The 15,842-nt window shown below is 32.9% G+C and overlaps 2 protein-coding genes across 3 annotated transcripts in view; one reads left to right on the top strand and one right to left on the bottom strand.

Moving 5' to 3' along the window:
* The window catches only part of LOC144449831 (phosphatidylinositol 4-kinase alpha-like), a 197,398-nt gene extending 194,450 nt beyond the window's left edge, over window positions 1-2,948 (top strand). Inside the window, exons 41-42 of the mRNA XM_078140404.1 lie at window positions 461-544; window positions 2,468-2,948. Of these exons, the coding sequence (XP_077996530.1) occupies window positions 461-544; window positions 2,468-2,519 (136 nt within the window). The 3' untranslated portion in view covers window positions 2,520-2,948. The remainder of the gene's footprint in view (window positions 1-460; window positions 545-2,467) is intronic.
* A 9,024-nt stretch (window positions 2,949-11,972) lies between these two features.
* Window positions 11,973-15,842, bottom strand: part of LOC144448845 (F-box/WD repeat-containing protein 8-like) — a 169,650-nt gene continuing 165,780 nt past the window's right edge. Inside the window, exon 10 of one of the 2 annotated variants that reach the window (XM_078139155.1) lies at window positions 11,973-12,673. In XM_078139155.1, the coding sequence (XP_077995281.1) occupies window positions 12,529-12,673 (145 nt within the window). In that variant the 3' untranslated portion in view covers window positions 11,973-12,528. The remainder of the gene's footprint in view (window positions 12,674-15,842) is intronic. The other variant, XM_078139154.1, reaches the window with a different exon arrangement.

Consider the following 15,842-nt stretch of genomic DNA (forward strand, 5'->3'; position numbering starts at 1 on the left):
AATTTACAGGACAGACTATCAAACTCCTTAGGTAGGTCTATAATTTACAGGACAGACCATCAAACTCCTTAGGTAGGTCTATAATTTACAGGATAGACCATCAAACTCCTTAGGTAGGTCTATAGTTTACAGGATAGACCATCAAACTCCTTAGGTAGATCTGTAATTTACAAGACAATCTAGATAGATGTATAGTTTGGTTGATAGACCATCATCAGATCCCCTCAACTTTCAATATCAACTCCCTTTATAAAGGCAGAAACTATGCACACTCAATTGTGAGATGTATGTTATTCACATGTTCACCTATACAATTGAATCATTCCAATCTTGTAAAATTCTAAGTCTAAAGTATTTTAGTATGACTATAGAAAAGTCTGGACATCATGACATGGGTTGTATATTCCTTTTAGAAAGGTCAGCATTCGTTATTTGTTGTTTCATATTTTTGTATCCACAGACAACGTTTTGCACTAGCCCAGAATGAGAGGGATGCTGCTAATTTCATTATGAAAGTTATCAGAGATTCTTACCTTAGTGTCAGGTACAGTATTGTTATTTTATTGGATTCAAAGATTCTTACCTTAGGTAGTGTTATTTCTGTGTTTGTGCACTGAGAAGGTCACCATTTTCACCTGTAGCTCTGTTCCATATTGTGCATTTACCGGTTGTTACATGAATGAACAAATTCTATATAAAAACCCCTTTCACTTCAATTCTCATTGTAGTAAAGTGGTCACAGAGCACATCTTTGGATAGTTAGATACAGAGATAGAGGTAGTGTGTTCGAGACCAGGTCAAGCTGTCAATGATTTTGTACACACATTTTACAGAATGACTGGTGCAGATTTAGGTGTGGCAGCACATATGTTTACATTCTTAGGTGTGGCAGCATATATGTTTATGGTCTTAGGTGTGGCAGCACATATGTTTATGGTCTTAGGTGTGGCAACATATGTTTATGGTCTTAGGTGTGGCAGCACATATGTTTATGGTCTTAGGTGTGGCAGCACATATGTTTACAGTCTTAGGCATGGCAGCACATATGTTTACAGTCTTAGGCATGGCAGCACATATGTTTATGGTCTTAGGTGTGGCAGCACATATGTTTATGGTCTTAGGTGTGGCAGCACATATGTTTACAGTCTTAGGCATGGCAGCACATATGTTTACAGTCTTAGGCAGAGCAGCACATATGTTTACAGTCTTAGGTGTGGCAGCACATATGTTTACAGTCTTAGGCATGGCAGCACATATGTTTACAGTCTTAGGCATGGCAGCACATATGTTTACAGTCTTAGGCATGGCAGCACATATGTTTACAGTCTTAGGTGTGGCAGCACATATGTTTATGGTCTTAGGTGTGGCAGCACATATGTTTACAGTCTTAGGTGTGGCAACATATGTTTATGGTCTTAGGTGTGGCAGCACATATGTTTACAGTCTTAGGTGTGGCAGCACATATGTTTATGGTCTTAGGTGTGGTAGCATATATGTTTACAGTCTTAGGTGTGGCAACATATGTTTATGGTCTTAGGTGTGGCATCATATGTTTATGGTCTTAGGTGTGGCAGCAAGGTGGGGCAACATATGTTTATGGTCTTAGGTGGGGCATCATATGTTTATGGTCTTAGGTGGGGCATCATATGTTTATGGTCTTAGGTGTGGCAGCACATGGTAACATATGTTTACAGTCGTAGGGGTGGTAACATGTGTTTATGGTCTTAGGTGTGCCAGCACATGTGTTTACGGGTTGGTGGCATTGTAACAGTTAACGGTGGAAACAGTGTCTTAGAAATGGTTAATGATAATATGGACAGTGAGTTTGTGGACAGTTTCATTGACAGGTAAAGAGTTTGTGGACAGTTTCATTGACAGTTAAAGAGTTTGTGGACAGTTTCATTGACAGTTAAAGAGTTTGTGGACAGTTTCATTGACAGGTAAAGAGTTTGTGGACAGTTTCATTGACAGTTAAAGAGTTTGTGGACAGTTTCATTGACAGGTAAAGAGTTTGTGGACAGTTTCATTGACAGTTAAAGAGTTTGTGGACAGTTTCATTGACAGTTAAAGAGTTTGTGGACAGTTTCATTGACAGGTAAAGAGTTTGTGGACAGTTTCATTGACAGTTAAAGAGTTTGTGGACAGTTTCATTGACAGTTAAAGAGTTTGTGGACAGTTTCATTGACAGTTAAAGAGTTTGTGGACAGTTTCATTGACAGTTAAAGAGTTTGTGGACAGTTTTATTGACAGTTAAAGAGTATGTGGACAGTTTTATTGACAGTTAAAGTTTGTAGACAGTTTCATTGTGTATAAAATGTATCCAATAAACTGAAAAAAGTGTCCTTTATTAAAATGAAATGAAAAGCACACTGTTGAAACAATGGGTATTGTTAATCAGAGTAGAGTATAACTATTGTTATAGTTAAATTGGTACTTTCCTAACTGACAAATATATCATTTCTTACAGGAGCCGTACATATGACATGATACAGTACTATCAAAACCAGATTCCATACTAAATAAGTAATGTGAGATGTGGTAAGAAATGAAGTCAGATCTCATTATAGGTGAGATCTCATGTAAAGTGAGATCTTATAGAAGGTGAGATCTCATTTTGAGATGCCACACTATATAAGATCTCACACTGGATGAGATCTCATACCAAATGAGATTAAAAATTGGATGAGATTTCAAGTAATATTACCAGCCTGATACATGGTGAAGGAGAGTGAAGAATATTGTGTAACCATGGTGATATGAAGCAGTGATGTATTTAGAAGTATTTATAAATACCAAGTATCAAGTCATGGAGATACAGAACACATGATAAGACTAAAGTGAACAGCTGTTGTCAATGTACACATTACTTTGATAAGTTACCAACATTACATTAGTACCATGCACATTGCTTTCAATAATCTACTATTTGTTTTCCTTAGTTAGCCCCCCCCCCCCCCCCCCCCCCCATGGGTAAATGCACAGTTTGTAAATGAGTGTTTTGTCCATCAAAGCAAACGACTGAATGTTCTATTTATACAATTCTTACAACATATTCACAATCTTGTACCCAAGTAAATATCAGAAAAGTAGCTTCTAGATCATTACAGGTCAAATTTGTGGCCCTTGAACATGTATAGTGAATGAAACCATAATGACTTATTTAGTTGACATCATTAATTATGTCAACAAATATTTAGTTTTTGTCATCTTTTGAGTGCAATGTATTGTTATTAATTTTAAAAACATTTTTTAAGTTTAATTCTGTCAGTCGATCACAGTCTCTCTTCTAGATTACTGGAAGATATTTGCATATTAATTCGCAGGGATTCCAATTCATTTGTTCACAATGTTGTGCAGTACAAAGTATATTCAGATATCACAACTCAGTTAATCAAAAATGGCACATGTAATGTTTTTCAGAAGTTGTTTGCAATGTATCACAATCAGCAATATTAAAGACTTTGAAATGTTTGTGAAAAGTGCATATTGTAGTATTGTAGTACTTGTTTTAATTGTCTGAAAACTCAGTCAATTGTATCCCAACATTTCAATGCAAATTTGTTGTTATGTAACATATATATATATATATATATCTCATTTCTATTTAGTTGACTCTTCCCATCTGTCATACTGTGTAGTATATATGTACTAGTCATGTCATACTGTGTAGTATATATGTACTAGTCATGTCATACTGTATAGTATATATGTACTAGTCATGTCATACTGTATAGTATATATGTACTAGTCATGTCATACTGTATAGTATATATGTACTAGTCATGTCATACTGTGTAGTATATATGTACTAGTCATGTCATACTGTATAGTATATATGTACTAGTCATGTCATACTGTATAGTATATATGTACTAGTCATGTCATACTGTGTAGTATATATGTACTAGTCATGTCATACTGTGTAGTATATATGTACTAGTCATGTCATACTGTGTAGTATATATGTACTAGTCATGTCATACTGTGTAGTATATATGTACTAGTCATGTCATACTGTGTAGTATATATGTACTAGTCATGTCATACTGTATAGTATATATGTACTAGTCATGTCATACTGTATAGTATATATGTACTAGTCATGTCATACTGTGTAGTATATATGTACTAGTCATGTCATACTGTATAGTATATATGTACTAGTCATGTCATACTGTGTAGTATATATGTACTAGTCATGTCATACTGTATAGTATATATGTACTAGTCATGTCATACTGTATAGTATATATGTACTTGTCATGTCATACTGTGTAGTATATATGTACTAGTCATGTCATACTGTATAGTATATATGTACTAGTCATGTCATACTGTGTAGTATATATGTACTAGTCATGTCATACTGTGTAGTATATATGTACTAGTCATGTCATACTGTGTAGTATATATGTACTAGTCATGTCATACTGTATAGTATATATGTACTAGTCATGTCATACTGTATAGTATATATGTACTAGTCATGTCATACTGTGTAGTATATATGTACTAGTCATGTCATACTGTATAGTATATATGTACTAGTCATGTCATACTGTGTAGTATATATGTACTAGTCATGTCATACTGTGTAGTATATATGTACTAGTCATGTCATACTGTGTAGTATATATGTACTAGTCATGTCATACTGTGTAGTATATATGTACTAGTCATGTCATACTGTATAGTATATATGTACTAGTCATGTCATACTGTATAGTATATATGTACTAGTCATGTCATACTGTGTAGTATATATGTACTAGTCATGTCATACTGTGTAGTATATATGTACTAGTCATGTCATACTGTGTAGTATATATGTACTAGTCATGTCATACTGTGTAGTATATATGTACTAGTCATGTCATACTGTATAGTATATATGTACTAGTCATGTCATACTGTGTAGTATATATGTACTAGTCATGTCATACTGTGTAGTATATATGTACTAGTCATGTCATACTGTATAGTATATATGTACTAGTCATGTCATACTGTGTAGTATATATGTACTAGTCATGTCATACTGTGTAGTATATATGTACTAGTCATGTCATACTGTATAGTATATATGTACTAGTCATGTCATACTGTGTAGTATATATGTACTAGTCATGTCATACTGTATAGTATATATGTACTAGTCATGTCATACTGTATAGTATATATGTACTAGTCATGTCATACTGTGTAGTATATATGTACTAGTCATGTCATACTGTATAGTATATATGTACTAGTCATGTCATACTGTATAGTATATATGTACTAGTCATGTCATACTGTGTAGTATATATGTACTAGTCATGTCATACTGTGTAGTATATATGTACTAGTCATGTCATACTGTATAGTATATATGTACTAGTCATGTCATACTGTATAGTATATATGTACTAGTCATGTCATACTGTGTAGTATATATGTACTAGTCATGTCATACTGTATAGTATATATGTACTAGTCATGTCATACTGTATAGTATATATGTACTAGTCATGTCATACTGTATAGTATATATGTACTAGTCATGTCATACTGTGTAGTATATATGTACTAGTCATGTCATACTGTGTAGTATATATGTACTAGTCATGTCATACTGTATAGTATATATGTACTAGTCATGTCATACTGTGTAGTATATATGTACTAGTCATGTCATACTGTGTAGTATATATGTACGTCATGTCATACTGTATAGTATATATGTACTAGTCATGTCATACTGTGTAGTATATATGTACTAGTCATGTCATACTGTATAGTATATATGTACTAGTCATGTCATACTGTATAGTATATATGTACTAGTCATGTCATACTGTATAGTATATATGTACTAGTCATGTCATACTGTGTAGTATATATGTACCAGTCATGTCATACTGTATAGTATATATGTACTAGTCATGTCATACTGTATAGTATATATGTACTAGTCATGTCATACTGTGTAGTATATATGTACCAGTCATGTCATACTGTATAGTATATATGTACTAGTCATGTCATACTGTATAGTATATATGTACTAGTCATGTCATACTGTGTAGTATATATGTACTAGTCATGTCATACTGTATAGTATATATGTACTTGTCATGTCATACTGTATAGTATATATGTACTAGTCATGTCATACTGTGTAGTATATATGTACTAGTCATGTCATACTGTATAGTATATATGTACTAGTCATGTCATACTGTATAGTATATATGTACTAGTCATGTCATACTGTATAGTATATATGTACTAGTCATGTCATACTGTGTAGTATATATGTACTAGTCATGTCATACTGTATAGTATATATGTACTAGTCATGTCATACTGTATAGTATATATGTACTAGTCATGTCATACTGTGTAGTATATATGTACTAGTCATGTCATACTGTATAGTATATATGTACTAGTCATGTCATACTGTATAGTATATATGTACTAGTCATGTCATACTGTATAGTATATATGTACTAGTCATGTCATACTGTATAGTATATATGTACTAGTCATGTCATACTGTGTAGTATATATGTACTAGTCATGTCATACTGTGTAGTATATATGTACTAGTCATGTCATACTGTATAGTATATATGTACTAGTCATGTCATACTGTATAGTATATATGTACTAGTCATGTCATACTGTATAGTATATATGTACTAGTCATGTCATACTGTATAGTATATATGTACTAGTCATGTCATACTGTGTAGTATATATGTACTAGTCATGTCATACTGTATAGTATATATGTACTAGTCATGTCATACTGTGTAGTATATATGTACTAGTCATGTCATACTGTGTAGTATATATGTACTAGTCATGTCATACTGTATAGTATATATGTACTAGTCATGTCATACTGTATAGTATATATGTACTAGTCATGTCATACTGTGTAGTATATATGTACTAGTCATGTCATACTGTATAGTATATATGTACTAGTCATGTCATACTGTATAGTATATATGTACTAGTCATGTCATACTGTGTAGTATATATGTACTAGTCATGTCATACTGTATAGTATATATGTACTAGTCATGTCATACTGTATAGTATATATGTACTAGTCATGTCATACTGTATAGTATATATGTACTAGTCATGTCATACTGTGTAGTATATATGTACTAGTCATGTCATACTGTGTAGTATATATGTACTAGTCATGTCATACTGTATAGTATATATGTACTAGTCATGTCATACTGTGTAGTATATATGTACTAGTCATGTCATACTGTGTAGTATATATGTACTAGTCATGTCATACTGTGTAGTATATATGTACTAGTCATGTCATACTGTGTAGTATATATGTACTAGTCATGTCATACTGTGTAGTATATATGTACTAGTCATGTCATACTGTGTAGTATATATGTACTAGTCATGTCATACTGTATAGTATATATGTACTAGTCATGTCATACTGTGTAGTATATATGTACTAGTCATGTCATACTGTGTAGTATATATGTACTAGTCATGTCATACTGTATAGTATATATGTACTAGTCATGTCATACTGTGTAGTATATATGTACTAGTCATGTCATACTGTGTAGTATATATGTACTAGTCATGTCATACTGTGTAGTATATATGTACTAGTCATGTCATACTGTGTAGTATATATGTACTAGTCATGTCATACTGTATAGTATATATGTACTAGTCATGTCATACTGTATAGTATATATGTACTAGTCATGTCATACTGTGTAGTATATATGTACTAGTCATGTCATACTGTGTAGTATATATGTACTAGTCATGTCATACTGTGTAGTATATATGTACTAGTCATGTCATACTGTATAGTATATATGTACTAGTCATGTCATACTGTATAGTATATATGTACTAGTCATGTCATACTGTATAGTATATATGTACTAGTCATGTCATACTGTGTAGTATATATGTACTAGTCATGTCATACTGTGTAGTATATATGTACTAGTCATGTCATACTGTGTAGTATATATGTACTAGTCATGTCATACTGTGTAGTATATATGTACTAGTCATGTCATACTGTGTAGTATATATGTACTAGTCATGTCATACTGTGTAGTATATATGTACTAGTCATGTCATACTGTGTAGTATATATGTACTAGTCATGTCATACTGTGTAGTATATATGTACTAGTCATGTCATACTGTGTAGTATATATGTACTAGTCATGTCATACTGTATAGTATATATGTACTTGTCATGTCATACTGTGTAGTATATATGTACTAGTCATGTCATACTGTGTAGTATATATGTACTAGTCATGTCATACTCTGTAGTATATATGTACTTGTCATGTCATACTGTATAGTATATATGTACTAGTCATGTCATACTGTGTAGTATATATGTACTAGTCATGTCATACTGTGTAGTATATATGTACTAGTCATGTCATACTGTGTAGTATATATGTACTAGTCATGTCATACTGTGTAGTATATATGTACTAGTCATGTCATACTGTGTAGTATATATGTACTAGTCATGTCATACTGTGTAGTATATATGTACTAGTCATGTCATACTGTATAGTATATATGTACTAGTCATGTCATACTGTATAGTATATATGTACTAGTCATGTCATACTGTGTAGTATATATGTACTAGTCATGTCATACATGTCTTAAAGGGGCACAAGCTGTAAATGTAAATACACTAGAGTACATTTAAATATTAGTTTTAATCTTGTATAACTTTTTTGAAGCTTATTTAACTAGGACTGGTGTAGTGTCAAACTTACTGAAGAATGGTGCCTAGGTTTCGTGTGAACAGCACCCTCTAGTGTCAGCAATATCCCTAGTATTTAAAATAGCAAGTTGATATTACCATAGTGCTATATGATGTAGGAAGAGTCTTTAAAGGGAAAGGACATTTTGTGAATTCAGATTGGTTTGGTATGAACTTGGGTGTTAAATGAGTTGGTTTCATATACTTTCACTTATCAGTACAGCATTGTCATCAATTCGACCATAGGCCAAAGTGATGTATGAGGCTTGGTTGTGGAGTTTTAATTTTCAAATCTTCCATTTATGGAGCAAAGGTTAAATTATGCAAAGTTTAGAATTAACTCGACAAAATGTACAATTAGAACTGTAATTGATTGATGATAAGTTAGGCCTAATAAAAAAAATTGTGTGGTTCTCATAACACTCAATTTTAGAATAGGCTAGGTGGGGTAGGTAGATGTTTTAGCTTATTTTATTAATATTTTTTTTCTGTATGAGTGTCTAGTTCACATTTTCCATTGTTTTCCAAATGGTCACTGTGTTGTAAATTTCATCCTATCAGATGTACAGCCATTACAGATTGGAAGAAATGTTTTATTTTGTCTGTTTAAGTCGATGTCAGTTTCCGCATCCACTATTTCTCGTGAGACTTCACAATTTTTGCGATTTTGTAAATTCTTTTCTCGAATATGTAAAAAATGATTAGGGTCAGAGGGTCAGCAGTGAAAAGCTAGGTGTGGGGGGGGGGGGGGTCGGGTAACTGGAACCAAACAATTATTTTTTTTAGGTCTTATAAAGCTATACACTTGTTATAGTATATCTTCACACAAACCAGTTGGTGAACATTCTGGATTTTTGCCTAAGATTTAGGGACATAATGTCACATGTCTTTTTAGCACAACTGAACTGATAAGGTTCAGTAGTGCTCATGGCATGGTGCGGTGTCTGTCTGTCTGTCTGTGTGTGTGTGTGTGTGTGTGTGTGCGCGCAATTGGCTAATTGTTTTGATATTAGGTGGGGATGGTCCAATTGGTGCCTAGTTGGGAAATTGTTCAAAGCAAAATGATTGCATCACAGTTGTGTGATTGGGTCAAAAAATGTCATTTTTGGTATAAAAAAAAAAATTAAACTCAAAAATTACTGGGCAGATTGGTCTGAAATTTGGTAGGAACGTCTTTAGTTGTGTGTAGATTAAGATTTGTTCATGACATGGTCATCCATTAGTGATATGCGTCTTTTTGGTAAAAAAAATCTTTTGTTTCAAGACTACTGAGTAGATTGGGCTGAAATTTAATGGGGATGCATTTAGGGGTGTATAGATGAAGTATTAAGTATATAATGATCTCATCAGTGATATACAAATTAGGTGAAAAAGTGTGCATTTTGGTCAAAAACCTGTATCTCAAAAAGTACTTGGTAGATGGGACTGAAATTTGGTGAAATGTTTCTACATTTATTCGCCATATGTTGTTTAAAAATGTTGACACAATTGGCCCTAGCAACCATGACCACGCCCATAGCAACCATGATAGGCAACTGGATAAACATTCAGCAAATGAATACTTATACCTAGCATGGATCAGCATTTGGATAAACATTTTTTTTAATGTACAGTTATGCTACAATGCCATTGGCACTACATTTACATTGTATTGACCCACTCTAAACCAGTATGATTACATTATTTGTTTATAGTTTTCAAAGTTTCACATCAACATAGATAACAACAATTTTTCTCCAGCATGCAAAATATTGGTGCTCTTAAATAAATCTTGTATCGGGGTATGAATATATTTAATAGTATTCATTCTAGTTCCAGTTCTACTTGATCAAGTCTTTTAATGTTATCTCAATTTCATTTCAGATATCATAATTAATATGCCAAATTTATCTTAAAACCACCACAATGTGCAAATGGTGTATTGTTGAACATTCACTGGGAGTTACTGATTGGCTGAAAAATAGGTGTACCCACAGACTGGCACCATTCAAAAGTAACATTAAAGTTTGCTATCAATTTAGAAACATACTGATTGGTGGAAAAAGATATATACCCATAGACTGCATCCAGTCAAAATGTTGTGATTTGAGATCAGTTTTAGAATAGCATTCATAGTCACATGGTGTATATAAATTATGAAATTGATCAAGTCAACAATATCTTTTAGATTGTGCTAAATTATCATGGGGGGGGGAGTGAATTGTGTGCTAAATTATCATGGGGGGGGAGTGAATTGTGTGCTAAATTATCATGGGGGGGGAGTGAATTGTGTGCTAAATTATCATGGGGGGGGGCAGTGAATTGTGTGTAGTACAAAATTAGTAACTAACAATTTTGATGTGGTTTCAGGTACATAGGCAGTCAGGACACCTTCTCTTATGTCAAGTCAATACTTTAAAACTAGAAAAGACATCTTCACAAACACCAGTGTTTTTACATACTTGTGTAAACATTTTGTAGAGATGAAGATAAAATAGATTTAACTGTAAACTACTTTGATATTGACAGTGTCACGTTACCAAAACAAACAATATTTTAAATTATTATAAAGTGTATTAAGTTTGCATGACTTAAGAAAGATTTTCTGTGATATACACACAGTATATTTGTAGACAACTAGTTTAACATTTGAAATCTTGAGGTGTTCAAAAACTCATGAAGTCAGGCATAAAATTTGCATATAGAATGAGTAGGCAAGCACTAGTCTACATATAAAATCCTATCATGGTCATTAGTACAAAAGTATCAAGGTATCAACTGTTCACCATGACATAATACTTCACATCCTAGGGAGCACCATATGGAGGGGGGGGGGAGACTAACTGCATACACTTAGGACAGGGTTTGTAGAACACTGAATATTTAGCATCCTAGGGAGCACCAAAACTAATCACTATTTTTCATTTGATAAAGATGAAATGTGTTTTAATGAGAATGGTATTTAATATCTGCCAAAATGTACAGAAAGAAGTAACTTTTAAGTGGTATATGAATTTTGTTTCACTTTGAATGAAATCAAGAAGGTTGTGACTGAAAAAATGTAAAAATTGGTTTGTGACTGTACAGAATTATATTGTGTCTGTATAAAGTTAACACACTTTGGAGTGATAATTTCACTAATATTGAATGTATTACTTATGGCAAAAATTAAATAAATTGATTTTCTCCACAGTTTCTTTCTCAGAATCTTTTAATTTTTTATTAAAATTGTGTACAAGCATACGTGTACATGTACATACATATTAATACATGTACATAGGTTTTAAAGTATGCCTGAAACCATCCTAGATCCAATGGTATATTTGTGACAGGCTTCAAAACAACAATAATGATTTAGTGACAAAACCATCAATACTTTCATTCCATTTAAAAAGTAAAATAGTTTGAATATTACAAGTATTTACAAGAAATGTTCTCATGTATCACTGACCATGATTTGAATACTTTTATTAAAACTCTCATCTGAATATATTACAGTTTGGTGTTGAGTTTAAATGTATAGACTCTGCTGTGTTTTCATACAAAAATAAAGAATTTGTCTTGAAAGTCAACAATATCTACAACTTGTATGGATATGACAAAGTCCAAAATGCAGTGATAGTATTGCTGAACTAAAAATCAAATGGTTCACCTTTTGATTCAGTACAATCTCTCACAACAAAACAAACTTTTAATTGCTTGAGGTACAATAGGGTATACCCAATTGTAAGTTTATGTTACAGGTAATTGATAATTCATATAACATTGTCATAGGGAACAGCTAATCGTATGTTATAGTTGTATCCGATTGGTTCATTATAGCTTGATTGACAGATAGATGGAAGCCCTTCACTTGTATGGTCCAATAAGAAGTTATAAACCCGAATTTCACCTCTTTGCCTGCAATCAAAATAAACATTGTAATGAGATTTGATTACCAAATATCTGAATGTGTTGTCAACACACTGGGACGACAAAAACCCACATAGTAGTCTTCTCATCACAGCCTTTAATCTGTAATACATTGAGAACAAACACAGCTTGTGACTGATTACATGATATTTAGGATTGTACTGCTATGCTAAGAAAGTGTATTAAGACATAATCAACTTCCATGGTATTGTAATTTAACTGAAAACAAAATTCAATTCTATTATTGTTTTAGTGGGTGGGTGTGTGTGTGTGAGTGAGTGTGCATATGTATGTGTGTGTATATGGACAGTGTACAGATTAGAACAACAGTTTCTATACATAGTGTACAGATTAGAATAACGGTTTCTATACGTCATGGACAGTGTACAGATTAGAATAACGGTTTCTATACGTCATGGACAGTGTACAGATTAGAATAACGGTTTCTATACGTCATGGACAGTGTACAGATTAGAATAACGGTTTCTATACGTCATGGACAGTGTACAGATTAGAATAACAGTTTCTATACGTCATGGACAGTGTACAGATTAGAATAACGGTTTCTATACGTCATGGACAGTGTACAGATTAGAACAACGGTTTCTATACGTCATGGACAGTGTACAGATTAGAATAACGGTTTCTATACGTCATGGACAGTGTACAGATTAGAATAACGGTTTCTATACGTCATGGACAGTGTACAGATTAGAATAACAGTTTCTATACGTCATGGACAGTGTACAGATTAGAATAACGGTTTCTATACGTCATGGACAGTGTACAGATTAGAACAACGGTTTCTATACGTCATGGACAGTGTACAGATTAGAATAACAGTTTCTATACGTCATGGACAGTGTACAGATTAGAATAACGGTTTCTATACGTCATGGACAGTGTACAGATTAGAATAACGGTTTCTATACGTCATGGACAGTGTACAGATTAGAATAACAGTTTCTATACGTCATGGACAGTGTACAGATTAGAATAACAGTTTCTATACGTCATGGACAGTGTACAGATTAGAACAACGGTTTCTATACGTCATGGACAGTGTACAGATTAGAATAACGGTTTCTATACGTCATGGACAGTGTACAGATTAGAACAACGGTCTCTATACGTCATGGACAGTGTACAGATTAGAATAACGGTTTCTATACGTCATGGACAGTGTACAGATTAGAATAACGGTTTCTATACATGGACAGTGTACAGATTAGAACAACGGTTTCTATACATGGACAGTGTACAGATTAGAACAACGGTTTCTATACATGGACAGTGTACAGATTAGAACAATGGTTTCTATACATGGACAGTGTACAGATTAGAACAACGGTTTCTATACATGGACAGTGTACAGATTAGAATAACGGTTTCTATACATGGACAGTGTACAGATTAGAACAACGGTTTCTATACATGGACAGTGTACAGATTAGAACAACGGTTTCTATACATGGACAGTGTACAGATTAGAACAATGGTTTCTATACATGGACATGCAGTGTACAGATTAGAACAACAGTTTCTAATACATGCAGAGTTGTTTAATCAATCATTTGTCACACTACATATTGGATTTCATCCTAGCAGAGCTACCGATACATATTGTCATATTATCCCTGTAAACATACACCAAACACATTTTAGACTAATTTCTAATATGTTGACATTTTATATTTGGTGTGAACTGTGGCTTTGTAGCTGTCAGTCTTTAAGTTCACACTGATCACATATAGGTCAAATTGTAATGGTGAATTAATCAGAAGATCGGAATACCAGTAATTGTGTTAGTGTGTGGCAATGTATTAACCTACATGTACATTGAGTGAATGTCTACCAAATACACTATTTCCTCACTTGTTATATAATTGAATAGCAAATTATAACATGCTCCACTTACAACTAATCTCATTCTTACCAGTCAAGTGGGAAATGAAAACTAAAATTAAATGAAACTCGCATCAATTCAGGATTATTTTAATAGACTTTTCCATCACATTCCTCCTTTAGTGCAATAATTGATGAAAATTGCTACTATAATCACTAAGTGATAGCTAAGTCTAATGGCTTATGACACTTATGTTGTCAGTCAAGCAATCTCTAATCTGACATTGTAATTCCTAACTCCACTCTAGCTGTTACTTTTAACACATATTCAGTATTTGTACATTCTGTCAAATGACATTAATAACTACTTTACACACCATGTGTTATCACCCATTCATCAATGTATGTGTGTGTGTGTGTGTGTGTGTGTGTATGCAGGTGTGTGTGTGTGTGTGTGTCATACAACTATGACATGCTATACTACAGCTTGTTTGTGTTTGTATGCATAAAATGAAGGAAGGTCATGTTGAAAGAAAGAAAAACCTTAGAAGACATAAAGTAATCTAGTCACTGACAGTAGTTTGTATTTGGTGTAATTACATAGTAGTTTGTATTTGGTGTAACTACATAGTTATATAAATCTATAATCTATACTGTGGATGTGGCTGTGTGTGTTGGGGGGGGGGGGGGTATTTATGGTTGTTTGGTTGGTTGACTGACAGATTGATTGATTAATTGATCGATCGATCGATCGATTGAATGAATGTCATGAACTGACTTTTCTGAACGTGATAATTATAGAGAATACACTTGACATACCTTTTATGTTTGATAATTATAGAGAATACACTTGACATACCTTTTATGTTTGACAATTATAGAGAATACACTTGACATACCTTTTATGTTTGATAATTATAGAGAATACACTTGACATACCTTTTATGTTTGATAATTATAGAGAATACACTTGACATACCTTTTATGTTTGATAATTATAGAGAATACACTTGACATACCTTTTATGTTTGATAATTACAAAGAATACACTTGACATACCTTTTATGTTTGATAATTATACAGAATACACTTCAAGTCTTGACATACCTTTTATGTTTGATAATTATAGAGAATACACTTGACATACCTTTTATGTTTGATAATTATAGAGAATACACTTGACATACCTTTTATGTTTGATAATTATACAGAATACACTTGACATACCTTTCATGTTTGATAATTATAGAGAATACACTTGACATACCTTTTATGTTTGATAATTATACAGAATACACTTGACATACCTTTC

This window comes from Glandiceps talaboti, chromosome 18, assembly GCF_964340395.1.
Source record: "Glandiceps talaboti chromosome 18, keGlaTala1.1, whole genome shotgun sequence".
Lineage (NCBI taxonomy): Eukaryota > Metazoa > Hemichordata > Enteropneusta > Spengelidae > Glandiceps > Glandiceps talaboti.